General features: G+C 38.4%; 1 protein-coding gene across 9 annotated transcripts in view; it reads left to right on the plus strand.

Moving 5' to 3' along the window:
* Positions 1-21,614, plus strand: part of LOC129780517 (RB1-inducible coiled-coil protein 1) — a 63,105-nt gene that overhangs the window by 6,060 nt on the left and 35,431 nt on the right. For 8 of the 9 annotated variants that reach the window (XR_008743952.1, XM_055788849.1, XM_055788851.1 and 5 more), the window contains exons 2-3: positions 2,553-3,134; positions 3,204-3,415. Coding sequence is in view for 8 of the 9 variants with exons in the window: in XM_055788849.1 (XP_055644824.1) it covers positions 3,067-3,134; positions 3,204-3,415 (280 nt within the window). In the remaining variant the exon portion in view is untranslated. Of the gene's footprint in view, positions 1-2,259; positions 2,400-2,552; positions 3,135-3,203; positions 3,416-21,614 lie in introns of those variants that run through there. The other variant, XM_055788847.1, reaches the window with a different exon arrangement.

Consider the following 21,614-nt stretch of genomic DNA (forward strand, 5'->3'; position numbering starts at 1 on the left):
CAGCAACAGCAGCAATATTTTCGGCCGAACGCACATTACGATGATGCACAGGTTTCACAATATCCGCTACGGATCCAGTTTGTTCGAATTTACGCACTACATTAGCGATTGTGTGCTCTGTAGGCTGTCCATGACGATCAAAATCCGTCCGTAATGCTCGAAAAACTTTTGCCGGTTTTTCATCATTTTTATAGTATAAATTAACACGTTGTGCGATGCTTAAACGATCCATATTGTAAAATGGCAGACATTCAACTAACGATATGACGCTTTGGTTGACAGCTATGTCAAACGGTTGTCAGCGCAGGGCTGTATACTTTCGGAAGCCCGAAATGGAAAACCCTGTATTAGTAAATAGCGTACAAAATAGCGCACACACACTGTACGCTATTTTATACGGGTGAGTAATTTTCGTGTTCGATACAAAATAATCCAGCTCACCTGTAGCGTACGTCAAACCACGTTGAACTCAAACATCGATGCATGCACACGTACATGGGAGAGAGAAAGAGAGGAACGAATTCGTTCTGGGGGAAGTCACTTCAGAATGCAATGAAGACAAAAGGGAGATAGCGAATAAACGCCCGACTGACTGTTTAGTCGTTTTGGCGGAGAAACTGCGTGAAGAAGCCAAAAGTCATTACTAACTGAATACGGATATAGTCAGTCAGATAGTCAACTGACTATCCTCAGTTGACTATGACTATGCAGAGCCCTGATACTGACGAAAAAAAAAGATATTTCACATGCGGGAAAAATCAGTACCAATCTATATTTTTTGACGAAAATCTGTAATCTGTACCAAAAATAACAAAAAAATCTGTACCTTTCCAGAAAAATCTGTACGTGTGGCAACACTGCTCCTTAGGTCTGTAAACATATGCCTTAGCAAACTGTAGTCGTTTTTTCATATTCATCTTTAAGATGAAAGGCTTTTTACGGACAACACGACCTCTCAGATTGTTCCTGTATGCTACTCTCCGGACAGGTCTGCCAATGCACCATTGACAGGTCTGCCAATGGTGCCGGCTACTTCGGTAGTCAATTTAGTTGTTGGTTTCAGGGTTCTTCCGAAATATTCGCACAATTACTCGTTCATCATCAGAAAACAAGACACGTTTGTGTTTTCTACTCGGGAGATTTTCCATGGTTCCTTCTATTTCCTGCAATGTCTTTCCACGACAATTCATACTTATGATCATTGTACGTGTAACAATATCCATTTATTTTCTCTAACTTGCCATTTTGATAGAAACTTTTTAAAACATCAATAAACAACAAAAGCCAACACTGCCCAAATAGTGGTTGAGTGTTGACACCAAACACTGACGAAAAAAGTACGCTAATTCGCAAAGAATTTAAAACATCGGTCACTCACAATTTTGTCTGTCAGTAATAGGTCTCAGCGCTATATTTACATTTACCCTTCAAAATCTAGAAGATGTGAATGTCACAAAATGAAAAATATAGACTAGGGTTCATTATCTCAAACAGAGTAGAATGTGGTGTCATCAGGTAGTCGGAGCATTGGTGTAGAAATCATAACACCATAATCTATCATAACAAACAGAATCGTAATGAACAATCTTTTGAATATCATATATATTGCCAATGCTATAACGTTACAAAATGTTCTTCAAACATCAAAGTGAATGTTTTCGATTAGGCTTTATTTATGATCAGGCAACGTTCATAACCAAATATTCAAACTATCAAAAGATTATGCCGATGTAAACTATTGTAACTTACTCATGTAAGTACATTCACTCTTGTACATGAGGAATGACTGAAGGTATGATGTTTTTGTATGAACATGTTCAGGTAGATTTTTGAACTTTCCTATGCATCGTTTGTACTTCGTCGGCAACCCAACGATTTACATAAGCTTCTGCTTCTCTTCGTTTCTCTCGAACACCCAAATTCAGTGAACAAAATGGTTGTGTTCATGTTTAATGTATCCTTACCTTTATGGGTGTGAGAGATGCCGATCGGCAAAACGACCAGTCCATTTTGCTACGATACACTCCTTGTAATATCGGTTAAATGTCCAGCCAAACACACCACACATAAAGGCAACGAGCAAGCGAAACTGTGTGGGTGTTACGGCTGGACGGGATAGATGTACATAAACAAAAACAGAAATCCTAAGCGTCCAAAGCATAGCATATGATTTTTGTTGTTTGTTTGTGATGCGGAATTGACTCGTTGGTCGGAGGTGATTACAGCCTTACAACAACGAATACACAGATACCTTGTAAGTTTCTTTAGGAAGTAACCTCGAGCGAGGTCAGTCGGCGTTTGGAAGTTTGTTTTGAATGCGTGTGTTGATGCGGGAGTAAATGGACGAGTTAGTGATACCAACGGTCACCATTCGTGTTGAGCTGATTTTACTCTAATCTGTATGTTTTTGTTGTGTGCTCAGTATCGCCATGTGCTATGTTTGAGACTTAATCTTTAAGGGATTCTTAATGTTTCGAAATCGTATTCCTTCAGTATGTGGTTTGTTCTGTATAGATAATAAACTTTGTTCTTTATTTCTACCATTTCCGCAGATAATCAGGTACCACAGGGCACACCGATAAAGAGAGAAAAGCAAATCTATGAACGTACGAATACATGCATGTATTTCTTAATGACAGAACTGTACATATAGTGATAATGTGAGAAATAGTGAAAAGAAAGAGGAAAAGACAACACCAACCTCGGAGCAAGAAGGGATAGCACCAAGGGCTTCGTCATCTCCTTTTCCCACTGCATCGTTTTCCTTGTTGAACAGTGCTTTTCACCGTGCGGGAGATAGCCGACAGAAGTATTCCAAGCTTTGCTGGAGTTAGAAGTGCTTCTCAACAGCGATTTTGATTGTTGATTTTTGTGATAAACTAGTGTGTTAAGCAATACGCATTGCCGAGCATTTTACCGTATCTTCAGCGATTGTTGTCGACATCTTGCAGTGCAGCTGGACTACAATAATACTAAATGCATCGATTCGAACTTGGTTGTTGCTACTAACGTAGGCCTATTGACTAAATCATATTTCAACTGACACAGGAACGCTAAGCAGCAATCATGCTATTCGTTTTTCACGTTGAAACCGGTCGAATGCTGACCTTCGAGATGGGCCGTGCGATGGGAGAGTAAGTACAAATAGCGCATCACTATATCATTCGATGGTACTTTGAACGGGAAAACATATTTAATTACAGAGCACGTTGCCTAAAACAAGCCATCCATCGGGAACACGGCCTCCCGTACGAAAGCATTGTGCTGCTGATCAGTGGGGGCGAACTGTTACGAGATTCTAGCCGCGTGTGCAATTTCTCCTGTGGCACAGACACGAACCCAATCTACATGTTCAGTACCAGCCCGTCGGATTCCAAGGATCAGCCTCATCAACCCTGGCCGAGTATAGAATCAGGTAAGCGCACAGTGCGTGGGTCGTCTCTCAAATTTGGAATACATGAAAGCATTTCCACTAACATCGAAAATTAAATTGTGTGATATTCTCTTGAAATTGAAGAAACGGAGCGCGAAAGCTCACCTTAATCAGAATGTTCAACATGTTTTGAAAGTGACATGAATTATCACTCCTCTCTACCAATCGTGAATTTAAACCCTTGGGGCTGGCAACTTCTATTGGATCTGTAGTAGCCATTTTGTTACAAGCCAGCAATGCAATACGCCACACTTTCACTTTTGAACCATCAAATTCTTTCGTTTGTTTTGCATATTTGGTTCGCTGGTTCAAGAAGCTTATTTTCATTTTCTTGATTCATAAATAGCGTACCAGTTATTGATGACTGACACGACGACATCTTAGTAATAACAGTAACAAGTTATCGGTTACTACCAACATGTTAAAGTTTTATTAACTTTTATAAATAATCAAACAGTGCAAGGTAGCGGTTAAATGAAGGCCGACGAGGATTCGTATCGACCTCTCTGTGAGTTCTTCCTCTTCCTAATTTGTCGTTGGTAAACATTTGAGCTGATCATGCTCAAGATGTAGCTTAAATAAACATTTATATAATACTGAATTCTTGAGTAAAAGTCGGATTTTGGTTAGAAACAGCTAGTTCGTTAGTCATTAATTTCGATAAGCATTTGTTTTCGGTTGTATTTTTCTAGTAACATAAAATGGTGCCCGTGTTGCCCTAATGATTGGAGGGAATTTGTTAAAATTTGCCTACCAAACGACCTCATCGAAATCAAACAAAATGTATGCAATTTATGATTGTTTCGTTAAGAAACAAATGACGTCTGTATACTCGACCCTCCGTTTTCCAGATATGACAACACTCAAGTTTGCGAATGTGATCTAGTCAAACATATTAACTCTTTGCAGTCGTTTGTCTGTTCTCAGTTTGTTTATTCAGCAATGTATCTGTTCACACACACGACGCCACACCTGAAAAATTTCTCTATTGAAAGAAAAATTTTAACGCTTTCGCGTGAGTTCTGTTACAATACTAAAAAATTTATTCAAAAGTTTCACAATATATACATGGTTCCTTAAACTAAGATTGACGAGGAACATCTCCTCTCTCTCTCTTGAAAACCGATAACATATCGGTTTCGTTTAGATCATCTACCTTCCTTGTCCCTTCTTCTAGCGTATGGTAACGTGCAGTCTGAGACGGCTGCACTACCCTAAGAAAATACCTTAAGTTTATAGCACCTCGTCGGTGCGCCTATCTTATTCTTGGATTTCCCCTTTCCATCCTTCGCTCTAAATAACATCCTTTTATTTTATTACACCCTGCTGGTGTATCTGGCTGAGCGCAGCTAGGGATGGAAAAGGGTAATAAAAATGCATCCTAAATGATGCATGCATTAAATTGTTTACCGGACGCTATTTAAATATTCGTCCATTCTGAATTTATGACCGGCAATAATTTCGAACTACAAGCGTTTTCTAGCCTAACAAAACACTTGAGCTCTTACATCTTTTAATTGCCTTACATTGGTCCTTTCTAAACGTTTCTATACCTCGCTTGGAGGTCTTTTCTAAATATAATCTCAAATATTGCTTATCTTATGGATCTGTAACTCGATCCGCGATAAGCCTCAGCTGTCCGTAACATTCCGGACTCCGTAAATCTACTACATAGATTTACTCAATTATAGACAACTATCACGGTTTAAAATAATAGGAATATTTCTTGATTCTTCCTGAACTCTATTTAGCCGTATCATGTCTAATAACGAAGGCGGATCATCATTTCTTCTATTATTTTGTCTATTACTTCTTCTCTTTAATTTTATGTATACGTAAATTCCTACTATTATAATCATTGAAATAACAGTTATGGTACCTCCAAATGTATATACGTGTTTCTTTTTTATAAAATCGTCTTCAGGTATTACTGTATCCTTTATATCTACCTTTTCATATGGATTTCTACTCGAGATAGTTGTATTCAAATTTTCATTTATGTTTGGTTTTTCTAGTACATATGGTAGTTTCTGAATAGGTTTAAAAAATATTCTAGCTTCCCCGTTATGTCCAGATATTTGGGCATAACGAATAGTTTTTTCTGTTAGGATCTTACAATCTGGGAACAGTTCTATGATCGCGTTCTTATAAGGCGGTGACATGGCTACATTATTACAATGGATTATTATCTTGCTAGGGTCGCTCGTTGTGTACAATATAGAGTTGATCTTATTCAATTTTGTTAACATGGTGTATGGTTCTTCCATCATCTTTGTTGAGCATTTTTGTTTTATCGTTTCATGAAGTAATGCTCCAGCTATGCAATCTGGAACTCTGGTTAATTCTGGCTGATTTACCACATAATGACTTTCATTAAGCTTTATTAAATTTCCATCTGGGTAAAAAAATTCATGTTTATTATTAATTGCTATTACATGGTGATCTATTTTTATAACACTTCCATTTTCAGGAATAGGGATTACATTGAATACTTCGAAGTTTTCCTTATTAATAATTACATTTTCCATTATTATATTTACTGTTCCATTTTCAATTTTAATGTTGTATTTAACTGCAAGTGGGTCTCTAAGGATTGAGTATCCTTCTGGTAATTGCTTCTTTATATTTTGAATTGCCTTTTGCATTTCATTTTCGGCTAAAGGGTGAGTCTTAATTATCCTGTATTTTCGAGTTATGCCATCAATCAATTGCAAAGCTAACGTTGTGGTCTCAAAACATTTTCTTGCGAATATATTAGTTCTTTCTTCGGAATACTTTCCCTTCAAAGATAACATTCCTTCATTTAGTCTACGAATTCTTACGCTTAATTCATCTCCCATATTTTTGCTTCTTTGATTCAATAGTCTCATGGTTTGTGAGATATCATGAAGTTTTTGCTCTTCGTGAATACGCAAAGACTGTACTTCGTCTTCCACATCATTACTCCCAAATAACAGATCTTTCAAAAACCCAAGTATTCCACGACTCCTTTTTGATCGTGATAAAAAATTTATTTCTTGTTTTGCATTGTTACATTGTCGTTCTATCGACATTACAAGTTCTGTCAAAGCGCTGTCTTGAGTTACATTCCCCATGAACTTCAAGGTTCTTTCTAAGTTCGAATGAATAGAGTCTAGCATAGAAATATCGTCGTTAGGAATTAAGTTGGATACAATATTTGTCCTCCAAATTCCTCGCTTTACTATACATGACCCAACATGATCAAACATTAAACCCCCTTCCTCAATAGGCTGGATGTTGACGGCATTTGTCAAATTTACCAGTACTAGAATTGCCATTGCGGTTACGATAGCCTTTTGTATCGTGCCGGTATATGGTCTTATTTTACCTATGACTTTCTTTTTTGTTTGTGGCTTCGGTTTCAATTTTGACGCCAGCTCTTTTACATGCTCGATGTTAACCGTTTTTCTTACTCCCCATTCTTGAGGATTTCGCGGTCCCTTAATTTCCTCTTTACTCCCTGGGGCACTTTTAATTACTCCAACAAAGTTAAGAGGTGGTGAGGAAATAGTGGTATCTTTTGAGCTCTCGATTTCATTGTTCTTACTTACATCTAATACTGCTAATTTTACAGCTGGTCTAGTAATTTCACCTTTAATTGTTTCCACGGTAGCGGATCTAACTTGCCCATCCATATTAGTTGTTGTTCTTATCACCTTGCCCTTATGCCATTTACCTTTCTTTTCTTCATCGGCAAAAACCACGATATCCCCTACCTTTATAGGTTTAGTCTTCTCCAACCATTTATTTCTTTTAGTTAGGGTTGGGAGGTATTCTTTTATCCACCGATTCCAATATCCCTTAACAATTGATTGCGCTCTTTTCCAGTGTTGACGAGTTGCTTCTGCTTTGGAAACGTCGTCGATCGTAATGACAGCTTCACCAGCGCAACCTAACAGAAAGTGATTAGGAGTTAAAACCTCATCGTCTTCTGTATCTAAAGGAATATGCGTTAACGGGCGATTGTTAATGAGGAATTCAACTTCGGTTAGTATGGTTCTAAGTTCATACTCTGGTATGGTTTCTTGTTTTTGAGGTAAAAGGCTTTTAACTTCTCTCACCATTCTTTCCCATACTCCACCGAAATGCGGTGAAGCGGGAGGATTAAAATGCCATTTGACTCCGTCGTCTGATAGCCTTCTAAGAATTTTCTCAAATTCGTTTCTTGCTCCAATGAAATTAGTTCCATTGTCGCTGAACAACTCTTGCACTTTACCTCTACGATATTGTAAATTTCGGAAACATATAATAAAAGAGTCTGAGCTCATATCTTGTGCTAATTCGAGATGTACTGCTCTTGTTGTCATACAAGTAAACAAACATCCCCAACGTTTTTCAGTGCGTCTTCCAATAGACACGCCATAAGGGCCGAAATAATCTGTGCCTGTATACGTGAATGGCTTACAATATGGTGTAGTTCTAGAACGTGGTAGGGCTGCCATCATTGGAGGAATTGGCTCCGCAGACATATTTTTACAAAATTGGCACTTCCTTCTAACTGTCTTAATAGCAACTCTGATGTTTGTTATCCAGAATTTTTGTCGCACTGCCGCTATGGCAGTCTCCAGGTTTTTATGTCGATATTTTTCGTGATAATGACGTAATATCAAAGTGCTCACATAATGCTTGTAGGACAGAATGATAGGTGTTCTGGCTGAAGTTGGTAAACAGTTAGCGTTCTCAATACGTCCCTTTGATCTCATTATTCCATCCGTGCAAATTTCCGGGCTAAGTGCTCGAATTTCACTTCCCTTATGAATTTTCATTTTATTTTGTAAGAGTTCCATTTCTTTGGGATATGACTCCCATTGAGCCTTATATATTAAAACGAGCTCAGCATAATCCAGGTCCTCCTTGTCAATATTTTTATTGAAGCTTTGGTTCCTGCATTTTGATTTCAGCCAATCGATATATTTGAATGCAATTGCAACAGAACGCTTCAATCTCACAAAATCCGAACACCAATTTATGTGAATGCTTTTCAGACCACTAAACTCTTTCGATTGAATAGTGTGCAGTGGTCTTAATTCTTCGTCAGTGTCGCTTCTCTGAACTTCATTTGGCCAGTTTTCTTCATTATCATATAAGAACTGTGGGCCTGTAAACCAGATTGAATTACTATTTGATAATTTCGTAGCTTCATCCGCTGGATTATTCCTACTATTCACCCATTTCCACTGGTTTACGTATGTGGTTTCTAATATTTCTCCTATCCGTAAGGCAACAAACTGTTTGTACTTGCGTGGTTCTGAACGAATCCATGCTAATACAGTTTTGGAATCTGACCAAAATACTACTCTATCTATTGATAGACGTAGCTCGTTTTTTACTGTCTTAGCCAATCTGCTTCCTAATACAGCGGCTTGTAATTCGAGTCGTGGTATGGAAAGCATTTTAGTTGGTGCGACTCTTGCCTTGGCAGCCACGATATTGACATCAATGTGTGACTCATATACACTCCTTAAGTATACTGCTGCTGCATAAGCATTCTCAGATGCATCAACGAAGACATGTAGTTCTCGTTCTTTTGGGTGAGAAGAATTGGCATATGAACGTGGTATTCTTATTGCTCTTGCTTCTTCCAGTTTTGTGTGCCAGTTCTCCCATTTTTTCTTTAGTGCTGGGTTTAATTGTTCATCCCATGTTATTCCACTTTTCCAGAGCTCCTGCATTAGAATTCGAGATTGAATTGTTATATGTGATAATAAACCAAGTGGATCGTAAACACTCATGCTTTGTGAAAGCAGTTTTCGTTTCGTAAACTCCTGTGTAACAGGAATATCCACCTTGTAGCGAATAAAATCCTTTTTTGTATCCCAATACACTCCGAGTACTTTTTCATATGATTCCTCAAATTTTCCTAATAAGTCTTCTTTAACTTCCGTTCTATTTTCTTCCGGGATTTGTCCCAATAGCTCATTACTGTTGGATATAAAATTTCTGATATTGAAGTGCCCATATTTGTGAATGGTAATAACTTCGTTCACAATTTTTGAGGCATTTTCTAAATCGTCGAAACTATCTAGGTAGTCATCCACGTAATGGTTGTTTTGAATGGCCTCTACTGCCTGAAGATGACTTTCTCTGAATTTCTCAGCATTTGTGTTTTTAACAAACTGTGCGCATGCGGGCGAGCAGGTAGCTCCAAAGGTCATCACTTGCATCACATACACGTCGGGATCTTCGTCAAAGTTTTCCCTAAATAAAAACCTTTGGGCATTTTGATCTTCCTTTCTTATTTTAACTTGATGAAACATTTCTTTGATGTCTCCAGTTATCGCAAATTTTCCTTCTCTAAATCGTATTAACACTCCAAATAGCGACGTCGTTGCATCCGGGCCTTGTAATAAATTCGTGTTTAGGGACTCTCCCTTAACCTTAGCAGCGGCATCAAAAACAAGCCGTGGCTTTATGGGCTGTTTATTTAGGTTCACAACTGTAAAGTGCGGTAAGTAAAATATTTTTGGATCACGTTGCTGCTGTTCTGTGGGAGTGAGTTTTCTAGCGTATCCCTTGGTTTCATATTCCTTTATTTTCTCAACATACCATTTACGTAGACATTGATTTTTACGCATTTTTGATTCTTGACCACGTAGTCTGTTCATGGCTGATTGATAGCTATGCGGAAATTGTACATCCTCCTGTTTCCAAAGCAGCCCAATTTCATAACTTCCTTCTTCATATTTCAAAGTGGAATTCATGATATCAATCGATCTTTTTTCATCGTTAGACATCAAGGTTTTTACAGGTACTTTTATCCCGAAATCTTCTAGGCTAAAATAATTTTCCATCATTTTATTGAAATAATCTGATGAATCAATTTCGTCGTTCATCAGCACGTGTCCTTTCAATTTTTTATGTTCGTTAGTTTGCCCGAACAAAACCCATCCGAGTTTAGTGTTCTGTGCGACTGGTTCATTAAATTTACCTGATCGCGTCTCCCTACCGCTTATCAAAAACGAATGCGGTAAACCTAACAGTATTTTTGGCATAGCATTTTCATATCCTTCGAGAGTTATATCTTCTAAGTGATTGTATTCTCGTCGTAATTCATGAATATTCATTGACTGTGAGGGAAGAGATAATTCCGACACAGTCCTCAAATTATGTATGTTATAACGTTGATTATTGCATCCTTGTATACTTAGGGAAATTTCTTCACTATCTAGTTCTTGCTGAGTTTCGCCATTAGTCCAAACCAGCGTTAAGGGGTTGTTACGCCCTTGTGTTCCAAGTTTATTTTTAATATCAGCGTGAATCAAACTTACTGATGACCCAGGGTCTAAAAATGCGAAAGTTTTAATTTCCTTTTTTCCGCAGCCCAATGTAACTGGAAGGATTTGATACAGTATTTTGTTCTCTTTATTTACATGACAATTAACGCTTTCTGTATTATTAAGGTTAGCATCTCTCTGAGTTGCTCTATGCAGTAATGCGTGGTGTCTAAGTTTGCATCCATCGATTCCACAAGGCTTTGCGATCCTGCAATCTTTTGCCATGTGGTTTGTATAATTACAACATGCTAAACATAGCCTGTGTTTAAAAATAAAATCACTCCTTTGTTGAACGTTCATATTTTTAAAAATTGAACATTCTGATGTCTTATGCTCGTTTCGGCATGCGAAACACTTTGGTAGGCGCTTCGGCCTATATTTTTGTTCCTTTACAGCATGTGTATTCAGATATCCGCTCTTATGAGGTTTTTCTTTCCTCTCCGACTGTAGCATCGTGGCCAACTCTTCTTGAGGTTTTAACCAATTATAAAGGTCCTCTAGCGTCGGTATAAATGGATCAATTATATCTCTTGTTTTCTTTGTATCGGCTACAAACTTGATCCATTGATGATGCAAGTCGTTTGGAAGTTTTAAAACTAAATCACGAATCAATCTAGGATCATTGAGATATTCATCGTGTTTTAGTATTTTTATATTTGTCACGAAACAATCAAGCGATGTTACAAAATCAATCATTGTTTGGGGTGATCCAAAATGTGGATTCCTCGCATTTAGCATTTCCTTCAATAAATTCGAATAAATGGTTTCGGGATTTCCGAACCGTAGATTTAGTTTTTCCATTATTTTTGGAACATTAGCTTTATCGATTAAAAGAGCGCTCACTAATTTCAGCGCGTCTCCTTTGAGATATTTCTGTAAACGATTTATATTTTCTAAATCGGAAAAGTTTCCTTGAAGGGTAGTTTCTTCGAACGTTATTTTAAATCTAGGCCATATCTTATATGACCCATCAAAATAGGGGAGGTCTAAGAGAGATTGCCGGTGTAACAGTCTATTTGAATCAGGGGTTTCTTCTCTACCCTCGTTCTTAATTTTAAGAGTTTCTACTAGAGCCCGCATAGATTCTCTATGGATATTCATCATCTCTTCTATTGGTGTTGGTTGTGTTTTTTGAAGTCTTAACAATTCGTTCTCTATGGTCTTGCATTTGGGGCATATCCATCTTTCTGTTTGTTTAGGTTTTTTATTTAGGCCTGCGCATGTCAAATGGAACCATCGGTCACATTCATCGCACGCGACTAAATCGTCCCTAGAATCAGGCTCATTGCACAAGCGGCAATTGCCATTCTTATTCCTAATGAATTGATAAGACATGACTAAACTAAAATGGAAAAATCACACCTTTTTTGTTGATCCGGTCCTATCTCCGTCTTTCCGTGTTGGTGCTTGGGCGATTCTCTCCTTGTCCTGGGAGGCCTTCTGGCTCGGATGTTGTTGTCACCTCTGGTGGTGCTACTGCTGGTGCTGCTGCGTCTACTGCTGCTTAAGGTTTTTGCTGGTTAATTCACTTATATTTGTCTCCGTTTGAAAGGAACACTTTTGGCATCCACTGCCGGTTTCTTAATCAATTCACAATGTTTATTTCGGTTGAAAGAAACACTTTTGGCATCCACTGCCGATTGAAGAGTTCGCAAATTATCTTTGAAAAAGACTTTTTATTCGCGATTAACACTGTTGGCATCCACTGCCGATAAATTTTCGCGAATTATCACTTCTCGCATCCACTGCTGAGAAGAGTTCGCGAGTTAACTTTGAAAAAGACTTTTTATTCGCGATTAACACTGTTGGCATCCACTGCCGATAAATTTTCGCGAATTATCACTTCTCGCATCCACTGCCGAGAAGAGTTTCACTTTTGGCATCCACTGCTATTTGAAGAGTTCGCGAATTAACTTTGAAAAAGACTTTTTATTCGCGATTAACACTGTTGGCATCCACTGCCGATGAATAGTTCGCGAATTAACTTTGAAAAAGACTTTTTATTCGCGATTAACACTGTTGGCATCCACTGCCGATAAATTTTCGCGAATTATCACTTCTCGCATCCACTGCCGAGAAGAGTTTCACTTTTGGCATCCACTGCTATTTGAAGAGTTCGCGAATTAACTTTGAAAAAGACTTTTTATTCGCGATTAACACTGTTGGCATCCACTGCCGATAAATTTTCGCGAATTATCACTTCTCGCATCCACTGTCGAGAAGAGTTCGCGAGTTTCACTTTTTTCCACTTTGGAAATCTTCACTGCTCCTCTCTGGAGCCACCATGAAAAATTTCTCTATTGAAAGAAAAATTTTAACGCTTTCGCGTGAGTTCTGTTACAATACTAAAAAATTTATTCAAAAGTTTCACAATATATACATGGTTCCTTAAACTAAGATTGACGAGGAACATCTCCTCTCTCTCTCTTGAAAACCGATAACATATCGGTTTCGTTTAGATCATCTACCTTCCTTGTCCCTTCTTCTAGCGTATGGTAACGTGCAGTCTGAGACGGCTGCACTACCCTAAGAAAATACCTTAAGTTTATAGCACCTCGTCGGTGCGCCTATCTTATTCTTGGATTTCCCCTTTCCATCCTTCGCTCTAAATAACATCCTTTTATTTTATTACACCCTGCTGGTGTATCTGGCTGAGCGCAGCTAGGGATGGAAAAGGGTAATAAAAATGCATCCTAAATGATGCATGCATTAAATTGTTTACCGGACGCTATTTAAATATTCGTCCATTCTGAATTTATGACCGGCAATAATTTCGAACTACAAGCGTTTTCTAGCCTAACAAAACACTTGAGCTCTTACATCTTTTAATTGCCTTACATTGGTCCTTTCTAAACGTTTCTATACCTCGCTTGGAGGTCTTTTCTAAATATAATCTCAAATATTGCTTATCTTATGGATCTGTAACTCGATCCGCGATAAGCCTCAGCTGTCCGTAACAACACCGATAATTTTTCTATTTTATGTAGTCGAAAATCAGGACTGCATATTGGGGACTGTTTCGGTAGATACCACACGAAAGAGAATTACTTCATGCATTTTTGAGACATTTGGCATCGAAAAAAAAATTCATTGGTACCCTAACGTATGGTACTTTTTTTTATTCTTTATTTGAATGGCTTTCAGCCTCCTGGGCTGGCTCGCCTCTTTATCGATGGCATTGCCGCAAGGTTTGAGATCAAATTATTGCACATAAAATTATTACATAAAAGTTGGACTTCAAGTGACACAAAAATAAAACCATATAAGCACATATAAAACCTTTTTCAAAACATAATTCGGTAAAAAAAAACTTGCTGTTTGCTTGTTGAGCCAGATGACAAGGATGTTCTCGAACCATGGGTCCAGGCCAATGGAGAGGAAGCCGTGCCGTTGAAGATGCCAAAGTATTCTTATGCCCCTTCATCGTGGAGAGGAAGGAACAAGGATCTTCTTGACTGATCAATTGTTCACACACTAAATCTTGAAAAATAGTTCGGCATTTTTTAAGTAGCAGAAAAGCGCTGCTATTCCCGCTGAATCGTCCTCAAGACATCTTGTATACTCCCGCTGATTCCATGGAGATTTCGCAGATCATCATATTTGGGGCAACCACACTGGAGTTGTGAGCTTGGCAGTGGTCGCAGAGTAGATGGAAAGGTTCTCTGTTGAATCCATGTGAGGCCGAGCAGTGACCGGTCCACAGTCTGGACAGGATTCGTTGTTCTCTCATTCTTTTCTCGTTGTTGAACCTGACAGTCGGGTGCTTTATCTGAGAAACTGCCCTCTCTCTGCTAACCACCTCTCGGTCCAAAAGGTGCGAAAAGAGTTGGTGATCCTCAACTTCACGTCGTCCAGCGGCACCTCCCCAGTGAAAAACGGTCCGGTTTGATCGATTCCGACAAATCGGTCGCCCGCTTCATTCCCTGCGATGCCGTTGTATCCGAGGACCCACATGAGCAGTGTCGGGCAATAGGTACTTCCTGATGGCCTGATGGATGTTTGAACCTGGTCGCACCGATGGCATCAATGGCGCTCGCAGAATCGGAGACGACAACAACGGCTTGGAAGATGAAATTGTGGTTGCCTCGAAGATGCCCGCCACCTCGGCCAAGACCTGGCAGATATCTGTTTATGGCCGGAAATTAGACTATTATTACTATCGCTTACCCCAAATCCAACTCCTTTTTGCCTCGTATCCCGGAAAAAAACAAAGTCTCTGAGTCTCGATTTATGACAATTTTTTTTCGAGATGACAGTAAATCTCTACGCTTCATGCAATATTAAGTTATTTGACATCATTTTTTTCGAAAACACCATTTTGTGACCAATATTCTTCAGAATTTTTCCATACTTGACGATTGTCGAATGTCGAATTCGAACAAAAATTCATTTTTTCGAAAGTAGATAATATGAAATCAAATGTTCAAATCTTTTTATGCAATGCAACTAACGGATTATTTACACATTTTCATTATTCGGACAACGACTTCGATTTCTGAAGTGTAGTGACGGTTCTCCAAAATCAATAAACTGCTCTTCTAATGAAAAGGTTCGGATCATGCCCGCGATTGACTCATGTTGATCAAACGATGAACGATGCGAAGGCGTTTGCAGCAGAAACGAGGACCGTAGAATTCTCCTGGGAGCGCGAAAGTTCTCCCTCTCCAGCAAGGCGTATCAATTTCACCACATAGAAGATTGCCAACAAAGGTGGTATGTTGAATACGCTTACGTCGCTCAAGTGTATCCATTTTCAGTAAGCGAAATCTAGCTGAAGGTTCCGCGGGTCACGCCAAGGCAGATGCCTGATTGCTCTACGGCTGAACCACTTTTGAATCTATTCAACCCTGATAACTCCAAATGTGCTGGATGCGTTGTTACAGATACGTTTTCAATAATTGGTCGAACAAGAGAACAGTAGAGTGATTTCAGGCAGTAGGGATCAATGAAGTGCCTACAGAATCTTGAATTGAACCGCAACTGACGATTGACCTTAGTGATCAGCGCAGATTAGTGTGCGACGAAGATGAGTTTATGGTCGAGAGCTAGGACCACGTCGTTGACCCGACTGTCTCTCTCTAAAATGAAATCATCGATCATGTAGTCGAATATAATTGGGTGTCTTTTTCGATAGAAACTCATGATCACACACTTAGTTATGTTGATGGTTAGTTTATTCAGGCGGCACCAATTCACGAACTGCTCGAGCAAACCAAGAAACCAAAAAACCATGAATTATTAATACAGTAATCGTTCGCTAACTGTTCCTGGTTTAACTGGTCTGCGTTTTAACTGGGCTAACGTTAACTGGTCCTTAGACAAAGAAGGCAGAATTTTGTAAACAATCGACGCCATATTCAAATGGAAGATTTTCTGTGAGGGGCATTCGAATATCATTTTGAAAATTAATATTATTTTCGCATGACAGAAACATTGATTAAATTACAGAAAAATAGTTTCCTCAATTTATATTTCTTATCTGTTGTCACACTCAATGCGAAACTTCCATTGGAATCTTTTTGTTAATCCTATTACATGAACAACGCGAATCAATCCATTCATTGAAGTTCCCCTCGATTTTATTTGACGTATAACATGCCGGACCAGTTAAAACGCAAATGTCGATAACTGGTCCTCCCTTTTCGCCCAGTGAATGTTTGCTGTACTTTCTAATATAATAAGCTGCTGGAAAAAATCACATAGATATTGAAACACGAATTTCATGTATCGCTGTTCATAAATGCACATGAAAAACCTTATTAATAAAATCGTCCCTATAGAAATATCAATCGATCGATCGCCTTTTTTTTATTTCGTTCATTCAATTTAGCTGAAACCGATAGAAAGTCATCATTTTACAGGGCATTCTTAACCTCAAGTTTAAATAGCTAGCGATATTACTATTGTCTAGAACACTGCCTGGAGTGAGCCTGGAGGCCCATCAAACATAGGCAGCTTCACAGCTATCCATGTCCTACCATTGATATCATTAGAATAGATAGGAGATTTTCTAATCTGTAAGGATTTTTTTCAATTACTGAGGAAAGAAAATGTGCTTCTTTTTGAAAAATTTGGAGATTGTATGTTTGAAAATATGCTACTCAACCGACAGTGCCGTGTGCAATAACTAGGACTAGGACTAGGACTCAACCTAGGTTCATAAAGTATCATGGTTTTTAGAAGGGAAGCATGTTGGAACACATGCGCAGGCCCTTGTTGAATTAAGGCGGGTTAATCGGGTCTCCTTTTTTTTGGAGCAGATTAATCAATGGAATACAGTAGTATACGAGAGCTAGTTGCGGCATTGGCATTTGCATCATTTGATCTAGAAGTTCATCCTTTTTCATAGTTTCTAAGAAGCGTCTCTGCGAAAAACGCATACTTGTTGTAATAAGTTAATTCGGTGTATTCGTGAAGCTCAATGTAGTGAATTGGGTAAAGGTCACGAGTAGCGGAAGATGGTGTTTACACCGTTCCACAAAAGCGGATAGGGCTCCGGCTATGATGTTCTGAATGTCTTGCGTAACAGTGGTCGCGAACACGATTATTTTCATTAAAGGTGCATTCATTTGACATAATCCTGTGGTACTATATTTATCTAGCAATCGAATTGAGGTTGTGCTAATTGAAGAAGCTGAATGATCGGGAAGCAAAAAGTTTCTTTGGTCTCTAATCCAACTAACGCATGCATTAAAAAATGAACTAATTTCGAATGGCGATTAAAATCAAATTACAAAAAATAATTCAATGAACCAGATTTTCTGGAACCGGAGTTGGCCGGAATCTTAGCGGAATCTTAGCATTGGCCGATGATAAGTTTGTCGGCATGTTCTCCACTTCTTTCGCAGCATTGGCGATCAGCTGCTTCTTCGTTTTGGCCACGAAATTATTGTAGTAGATTCTTCGTTTGAGGTTCCCCCAATCTTTTTTATTGATCGTAGTTGGGGGATGTTAGGAAGATGATCGTCTATGGTATGACGTTAATCTTCAGCCGGTCCATCTTCTCCAGTGATCTCTCGGCAAGCCCCGAAGAAAAGAACAGCGTTTTGGACATTCTCTTCCCGCTGATCGTCAGCCACCGAAGGACCATCTTCGGGAACTTGGCGTGGGAGATATATTTGACGCAGAGCATTACAATTTCACTTCAATTGACACATCGTCACTCAATAATGAGCCTATCGCCTTTTTCGCCACGCAAACACTAGTAAGTTGAAAATAGCGCTATTCTCTCTCCATGCTCAATAAAGAGAATATCACTTCACCATCGTACACTCTTGTTTCATTTCACGTTCATTTCTTTCATTTCTCACACTGAAGCGAAGTTATCAAAACGTAAAATGAAAGGTTCTTATACCGAATGAAAGTGTCTTATTTGGAATGAAAATTTTGCTCGAACCGTACTCACTGAAACTGATGAAAATGACGATGTGAAAGAATATACAGTATGCCAACAGGCGTAATCAGTTATCGGCGCAGGTTGTATGATTGATATGTCCTCATATGCCTCTTTAAATTCCACTTTTTTTAAAGACGGTCCGGAAAAAATTAGTTTGGAAAAATGAAATCGGATGAAACTATTGTCCAGGTATTGTCCTTTCAAATGCTAAACTAAAAGTGACATATAGCCCATTCAAATGATAATAAATGGGGCAGTTTCAATCGTCAAGTTAAAGCGTGTGCTTTCCAATTTAAAGGAAACGACGGCAGAAGGAAAACGAAATTGAACAATCGATGTTTAAGTATGCGTAGTGAATACACACAATCGAAATTAAAATTGACTGAAGAGAAAGAAAGAAGTAAAAACGTCTATATATTTTAGTTTCAAAATTGGCAAGTCCTGATTTGACGTCTTCGCTTACCACCTTGGTGGGGTACGTAAAGTACTCGGTCCCCTGCCACTCGTTGCCGTCCAACGTCCAGTAAGTCGCGTCATCAATTGTGACCACGACGTCGCGCTTCGCCGGACAGATCACTTCATCAACACCTTCTATCTGAGTATTGCCAACTGCTCAGATACGGCCTGTCTCGATTGACGCTTTCGCATCAAAATGTCCATTCTGGCCAGGTGCTTCTTCTCCGTTCGGACGGTTGCTCCGACTTTTTGGCCCAATACGCGAAACGATAAGTCATTGCTCTCGGTCTTCCTTTTTAGTTTCTGCTGCATTTTACGGGTGCACAGCACCATAGGGCGGCCGAAATCAGTTGCCCTTATCCGGCGGACAAGAGGTGCCTCACGATATCCAACTGCTTCGCTGCCAGTACGAACAAAGCATCGAGCGTAGATGCCTCACTGTTTTCGCCATGGCTGCTGCGAATCAGCAGGTAAGGGCGTCGATGCATTTTTAGAAGGCATAATGAACGTTGGATTTAAGGAAAATTTAGTCCATTGAATTATGTATTGTAGTTTTTCCATCGTCATCCGAAATTAATTTTCGTTGCTAACTGCTTTACGATTGTCCGCGTTCGTTTAATTTTTCGCCTAACTGCACGGCGTATTGAAATGAATAGTCTAGTCTTATTTTCTCACAAAAGTGATAGAGAGCAGATGAGTGTACTGATCGAAAGATCTTATAAGATAACTTTTGTATCCCATGCAATGCTCAATTCCTTTCAATTAGAAGGCGGATTCCCGTGGACCACAAAATAGGTATTTTTTCATTGATGAGTTGCAATGAACTCTACTTGATTTTTTGAAATTAACCGTATGAAAATGAATAACAAATAAGGTCGAACTATAGATTTATGCATATCGTTCCGAAGGCCCAATTAAACTTTTTTTGATGCTATATTCGACATCAGAAATCGATAGGAATATAGAAAACGAAAGAAAAATATTAGTTAACGAGATTAATAGAATCATTCCAGTCAACAGCAAGTGAAGTTAATGAAAAAATATTTGAAACGAGTTTGTTCGGATCGAAGAAAGAAACTTCCTTGTTAATCGACCTTTATTTTTTCAGCCGATCAAAGCTGTAATTTATTTTATGGTTTATCAAAAATTACATTTAAAATACTATTTTTCCTTACGATTAGTGTTTCTTTTAATTCTTTATTCCTCTTCCTTCTTTCTTCCTTCCTCTATTTACTCTGTACGTGCGGACCGACAATTTGTGTCATACGTTTGCTCCAAATAATTCTCCGTGCGAAATGTTAAATTCCTGTTTGTTGTACCTGTGTCATAAATATTGTTTCAAAGCATGTAAATTTCAATAGAATTTATGCTTACAAGATGTCTATGTGTAATCTCCTGAATTCTATTATTTTCGTATCTAATTCAGCTCTATAGAAACACTTTCTTCTCATAAATTTCCTACTACCAATAACTTTCCACTTTTGTAGTATTTCTTTATTTTCTTCTTCTGGCAACTCCATCTCTCATTCTCAACCTCTCTTCTATCTCTGTCAACCTTGTTTTTTTTACAATCTTCACTTCACATACCGTGCGGTAGTAGATCTGCAGTGTTCCCAACAGAGTTCGAGTTTCCAAATTTCACACCTTTTCACACTGTGTTCAGAAGAATAGTATTCTGATTTTCGTAGTGTGATCAGAGAGCTTGTCTCACGGTAACAGGATTTCATTGTAACAATGCACTCGGGTTCAAATATTGCCTTATAGCGAATTCGTTTTTAAAACTGAGTCAGTGCCAAACTGACTCTGTAATAAAAAAACGTTTTCAGTTTCACGAAAGCGGTGTTTTGTTGGTGTGCGTTATATAGTCTGATTTGTTTATATTCGCGACGATAAATGTACAGTGTCGACGTCTAATGGCGATATTAATGCTTGGGAGGTAAATTATTCTCTATCAGATCAGCAGGGCCAAGTGCAGTGTAAAAATATAAAAGTTTGAATGAATGTTTTCACTTCATATTGTTTTATTACTTAAAACATGTAGTTCTGACACTTACTTAACCATTTGTCGATGCATTTCCTGGTTTTTCCACAAATAATTACTATTATAATATAAAATCATCATTAGCCGCAGTTTTCGTTCAATATGTTTCTGTGATATCGAAAAAAAACCTCTTATTTCATCACATGAAATAAATATTCGATACGTTAAAGTAAATTTTCATTCATAATTTTGATTTTGAAAGCAGGTTTATTCCACCTGAATATCCATCATTATTTTCGCCTCCCAATGAAAGCACACGTAGCTTAATGCCGTCTGCTCGAATATACTTTCAAAATCAGAATCCGAATTGGATTACGATTCCAATAATACAAAAGCAAAAGCAGCAGGTTTTTCATCTTCATAGTTTTTATTTTTAGATTTTCCAAAATATACTCGGAACTTGACAGTTCGGTATAGTTGTATTGGTGAACCCGAGTGCCAACCCGTGAAACATCTCAGTGCGAAACTAACAGCTTTCGGGGCGAACCAGTGCGACATTGAGTGCGAAACTGACTGAATAAAAAAACGTTTTGACAGCAGTTAGTGCGGCACTGAGGTTGAAACTGAACAAAAACGAATTCGCTATTAGAGAAACAGAATTTCGAATCAATACGAAACAAAGAAACAATGTTTAATAAATTAATTCGAGTACAGTAGAACCTCGATTATGCGAGTTTCCTAGTAATTCTATAAACCTTTCCGAAATTTGTCAGTGAGTGATAAAGTCTTGCTCTTTTGTTTTGGTCATGGCTTTCACATTATCTGATCACTGATGTGCACAACCTTACAAATGGATAGTTCAATAATTTCTGTATTAATAAAACATAGTTTTCATGCTAAAACATATTTTTTTTCGTGTTTGTACCTGATTTTTAGCCCTTTATTGCGTTATCATCGATTTTCGTTATACGAGTTGATCTAGCCCGACTATTTCGCGGATAATTGGGGTTCTGCTGTCCTTATGGGCGACAATAACCCGCTGCTTGTGGGAAT

The sequence above is a fragment of the Toxorhynchites rutilus genome, chromosome 3, assembly GCF_029784135.1.
Source record: "Toxorhynchites rutilus septentrionalis strain SRP chromosome 3, ASM2978413v1, whole genome shotgun sequence".
NCBI classification, from domain to species: Eukaryota; Metazoa; Arthropoda; class Insecta; order Diptera; family Culicidae; genus Toxorhynchites; species Toxorhynchites rutilus.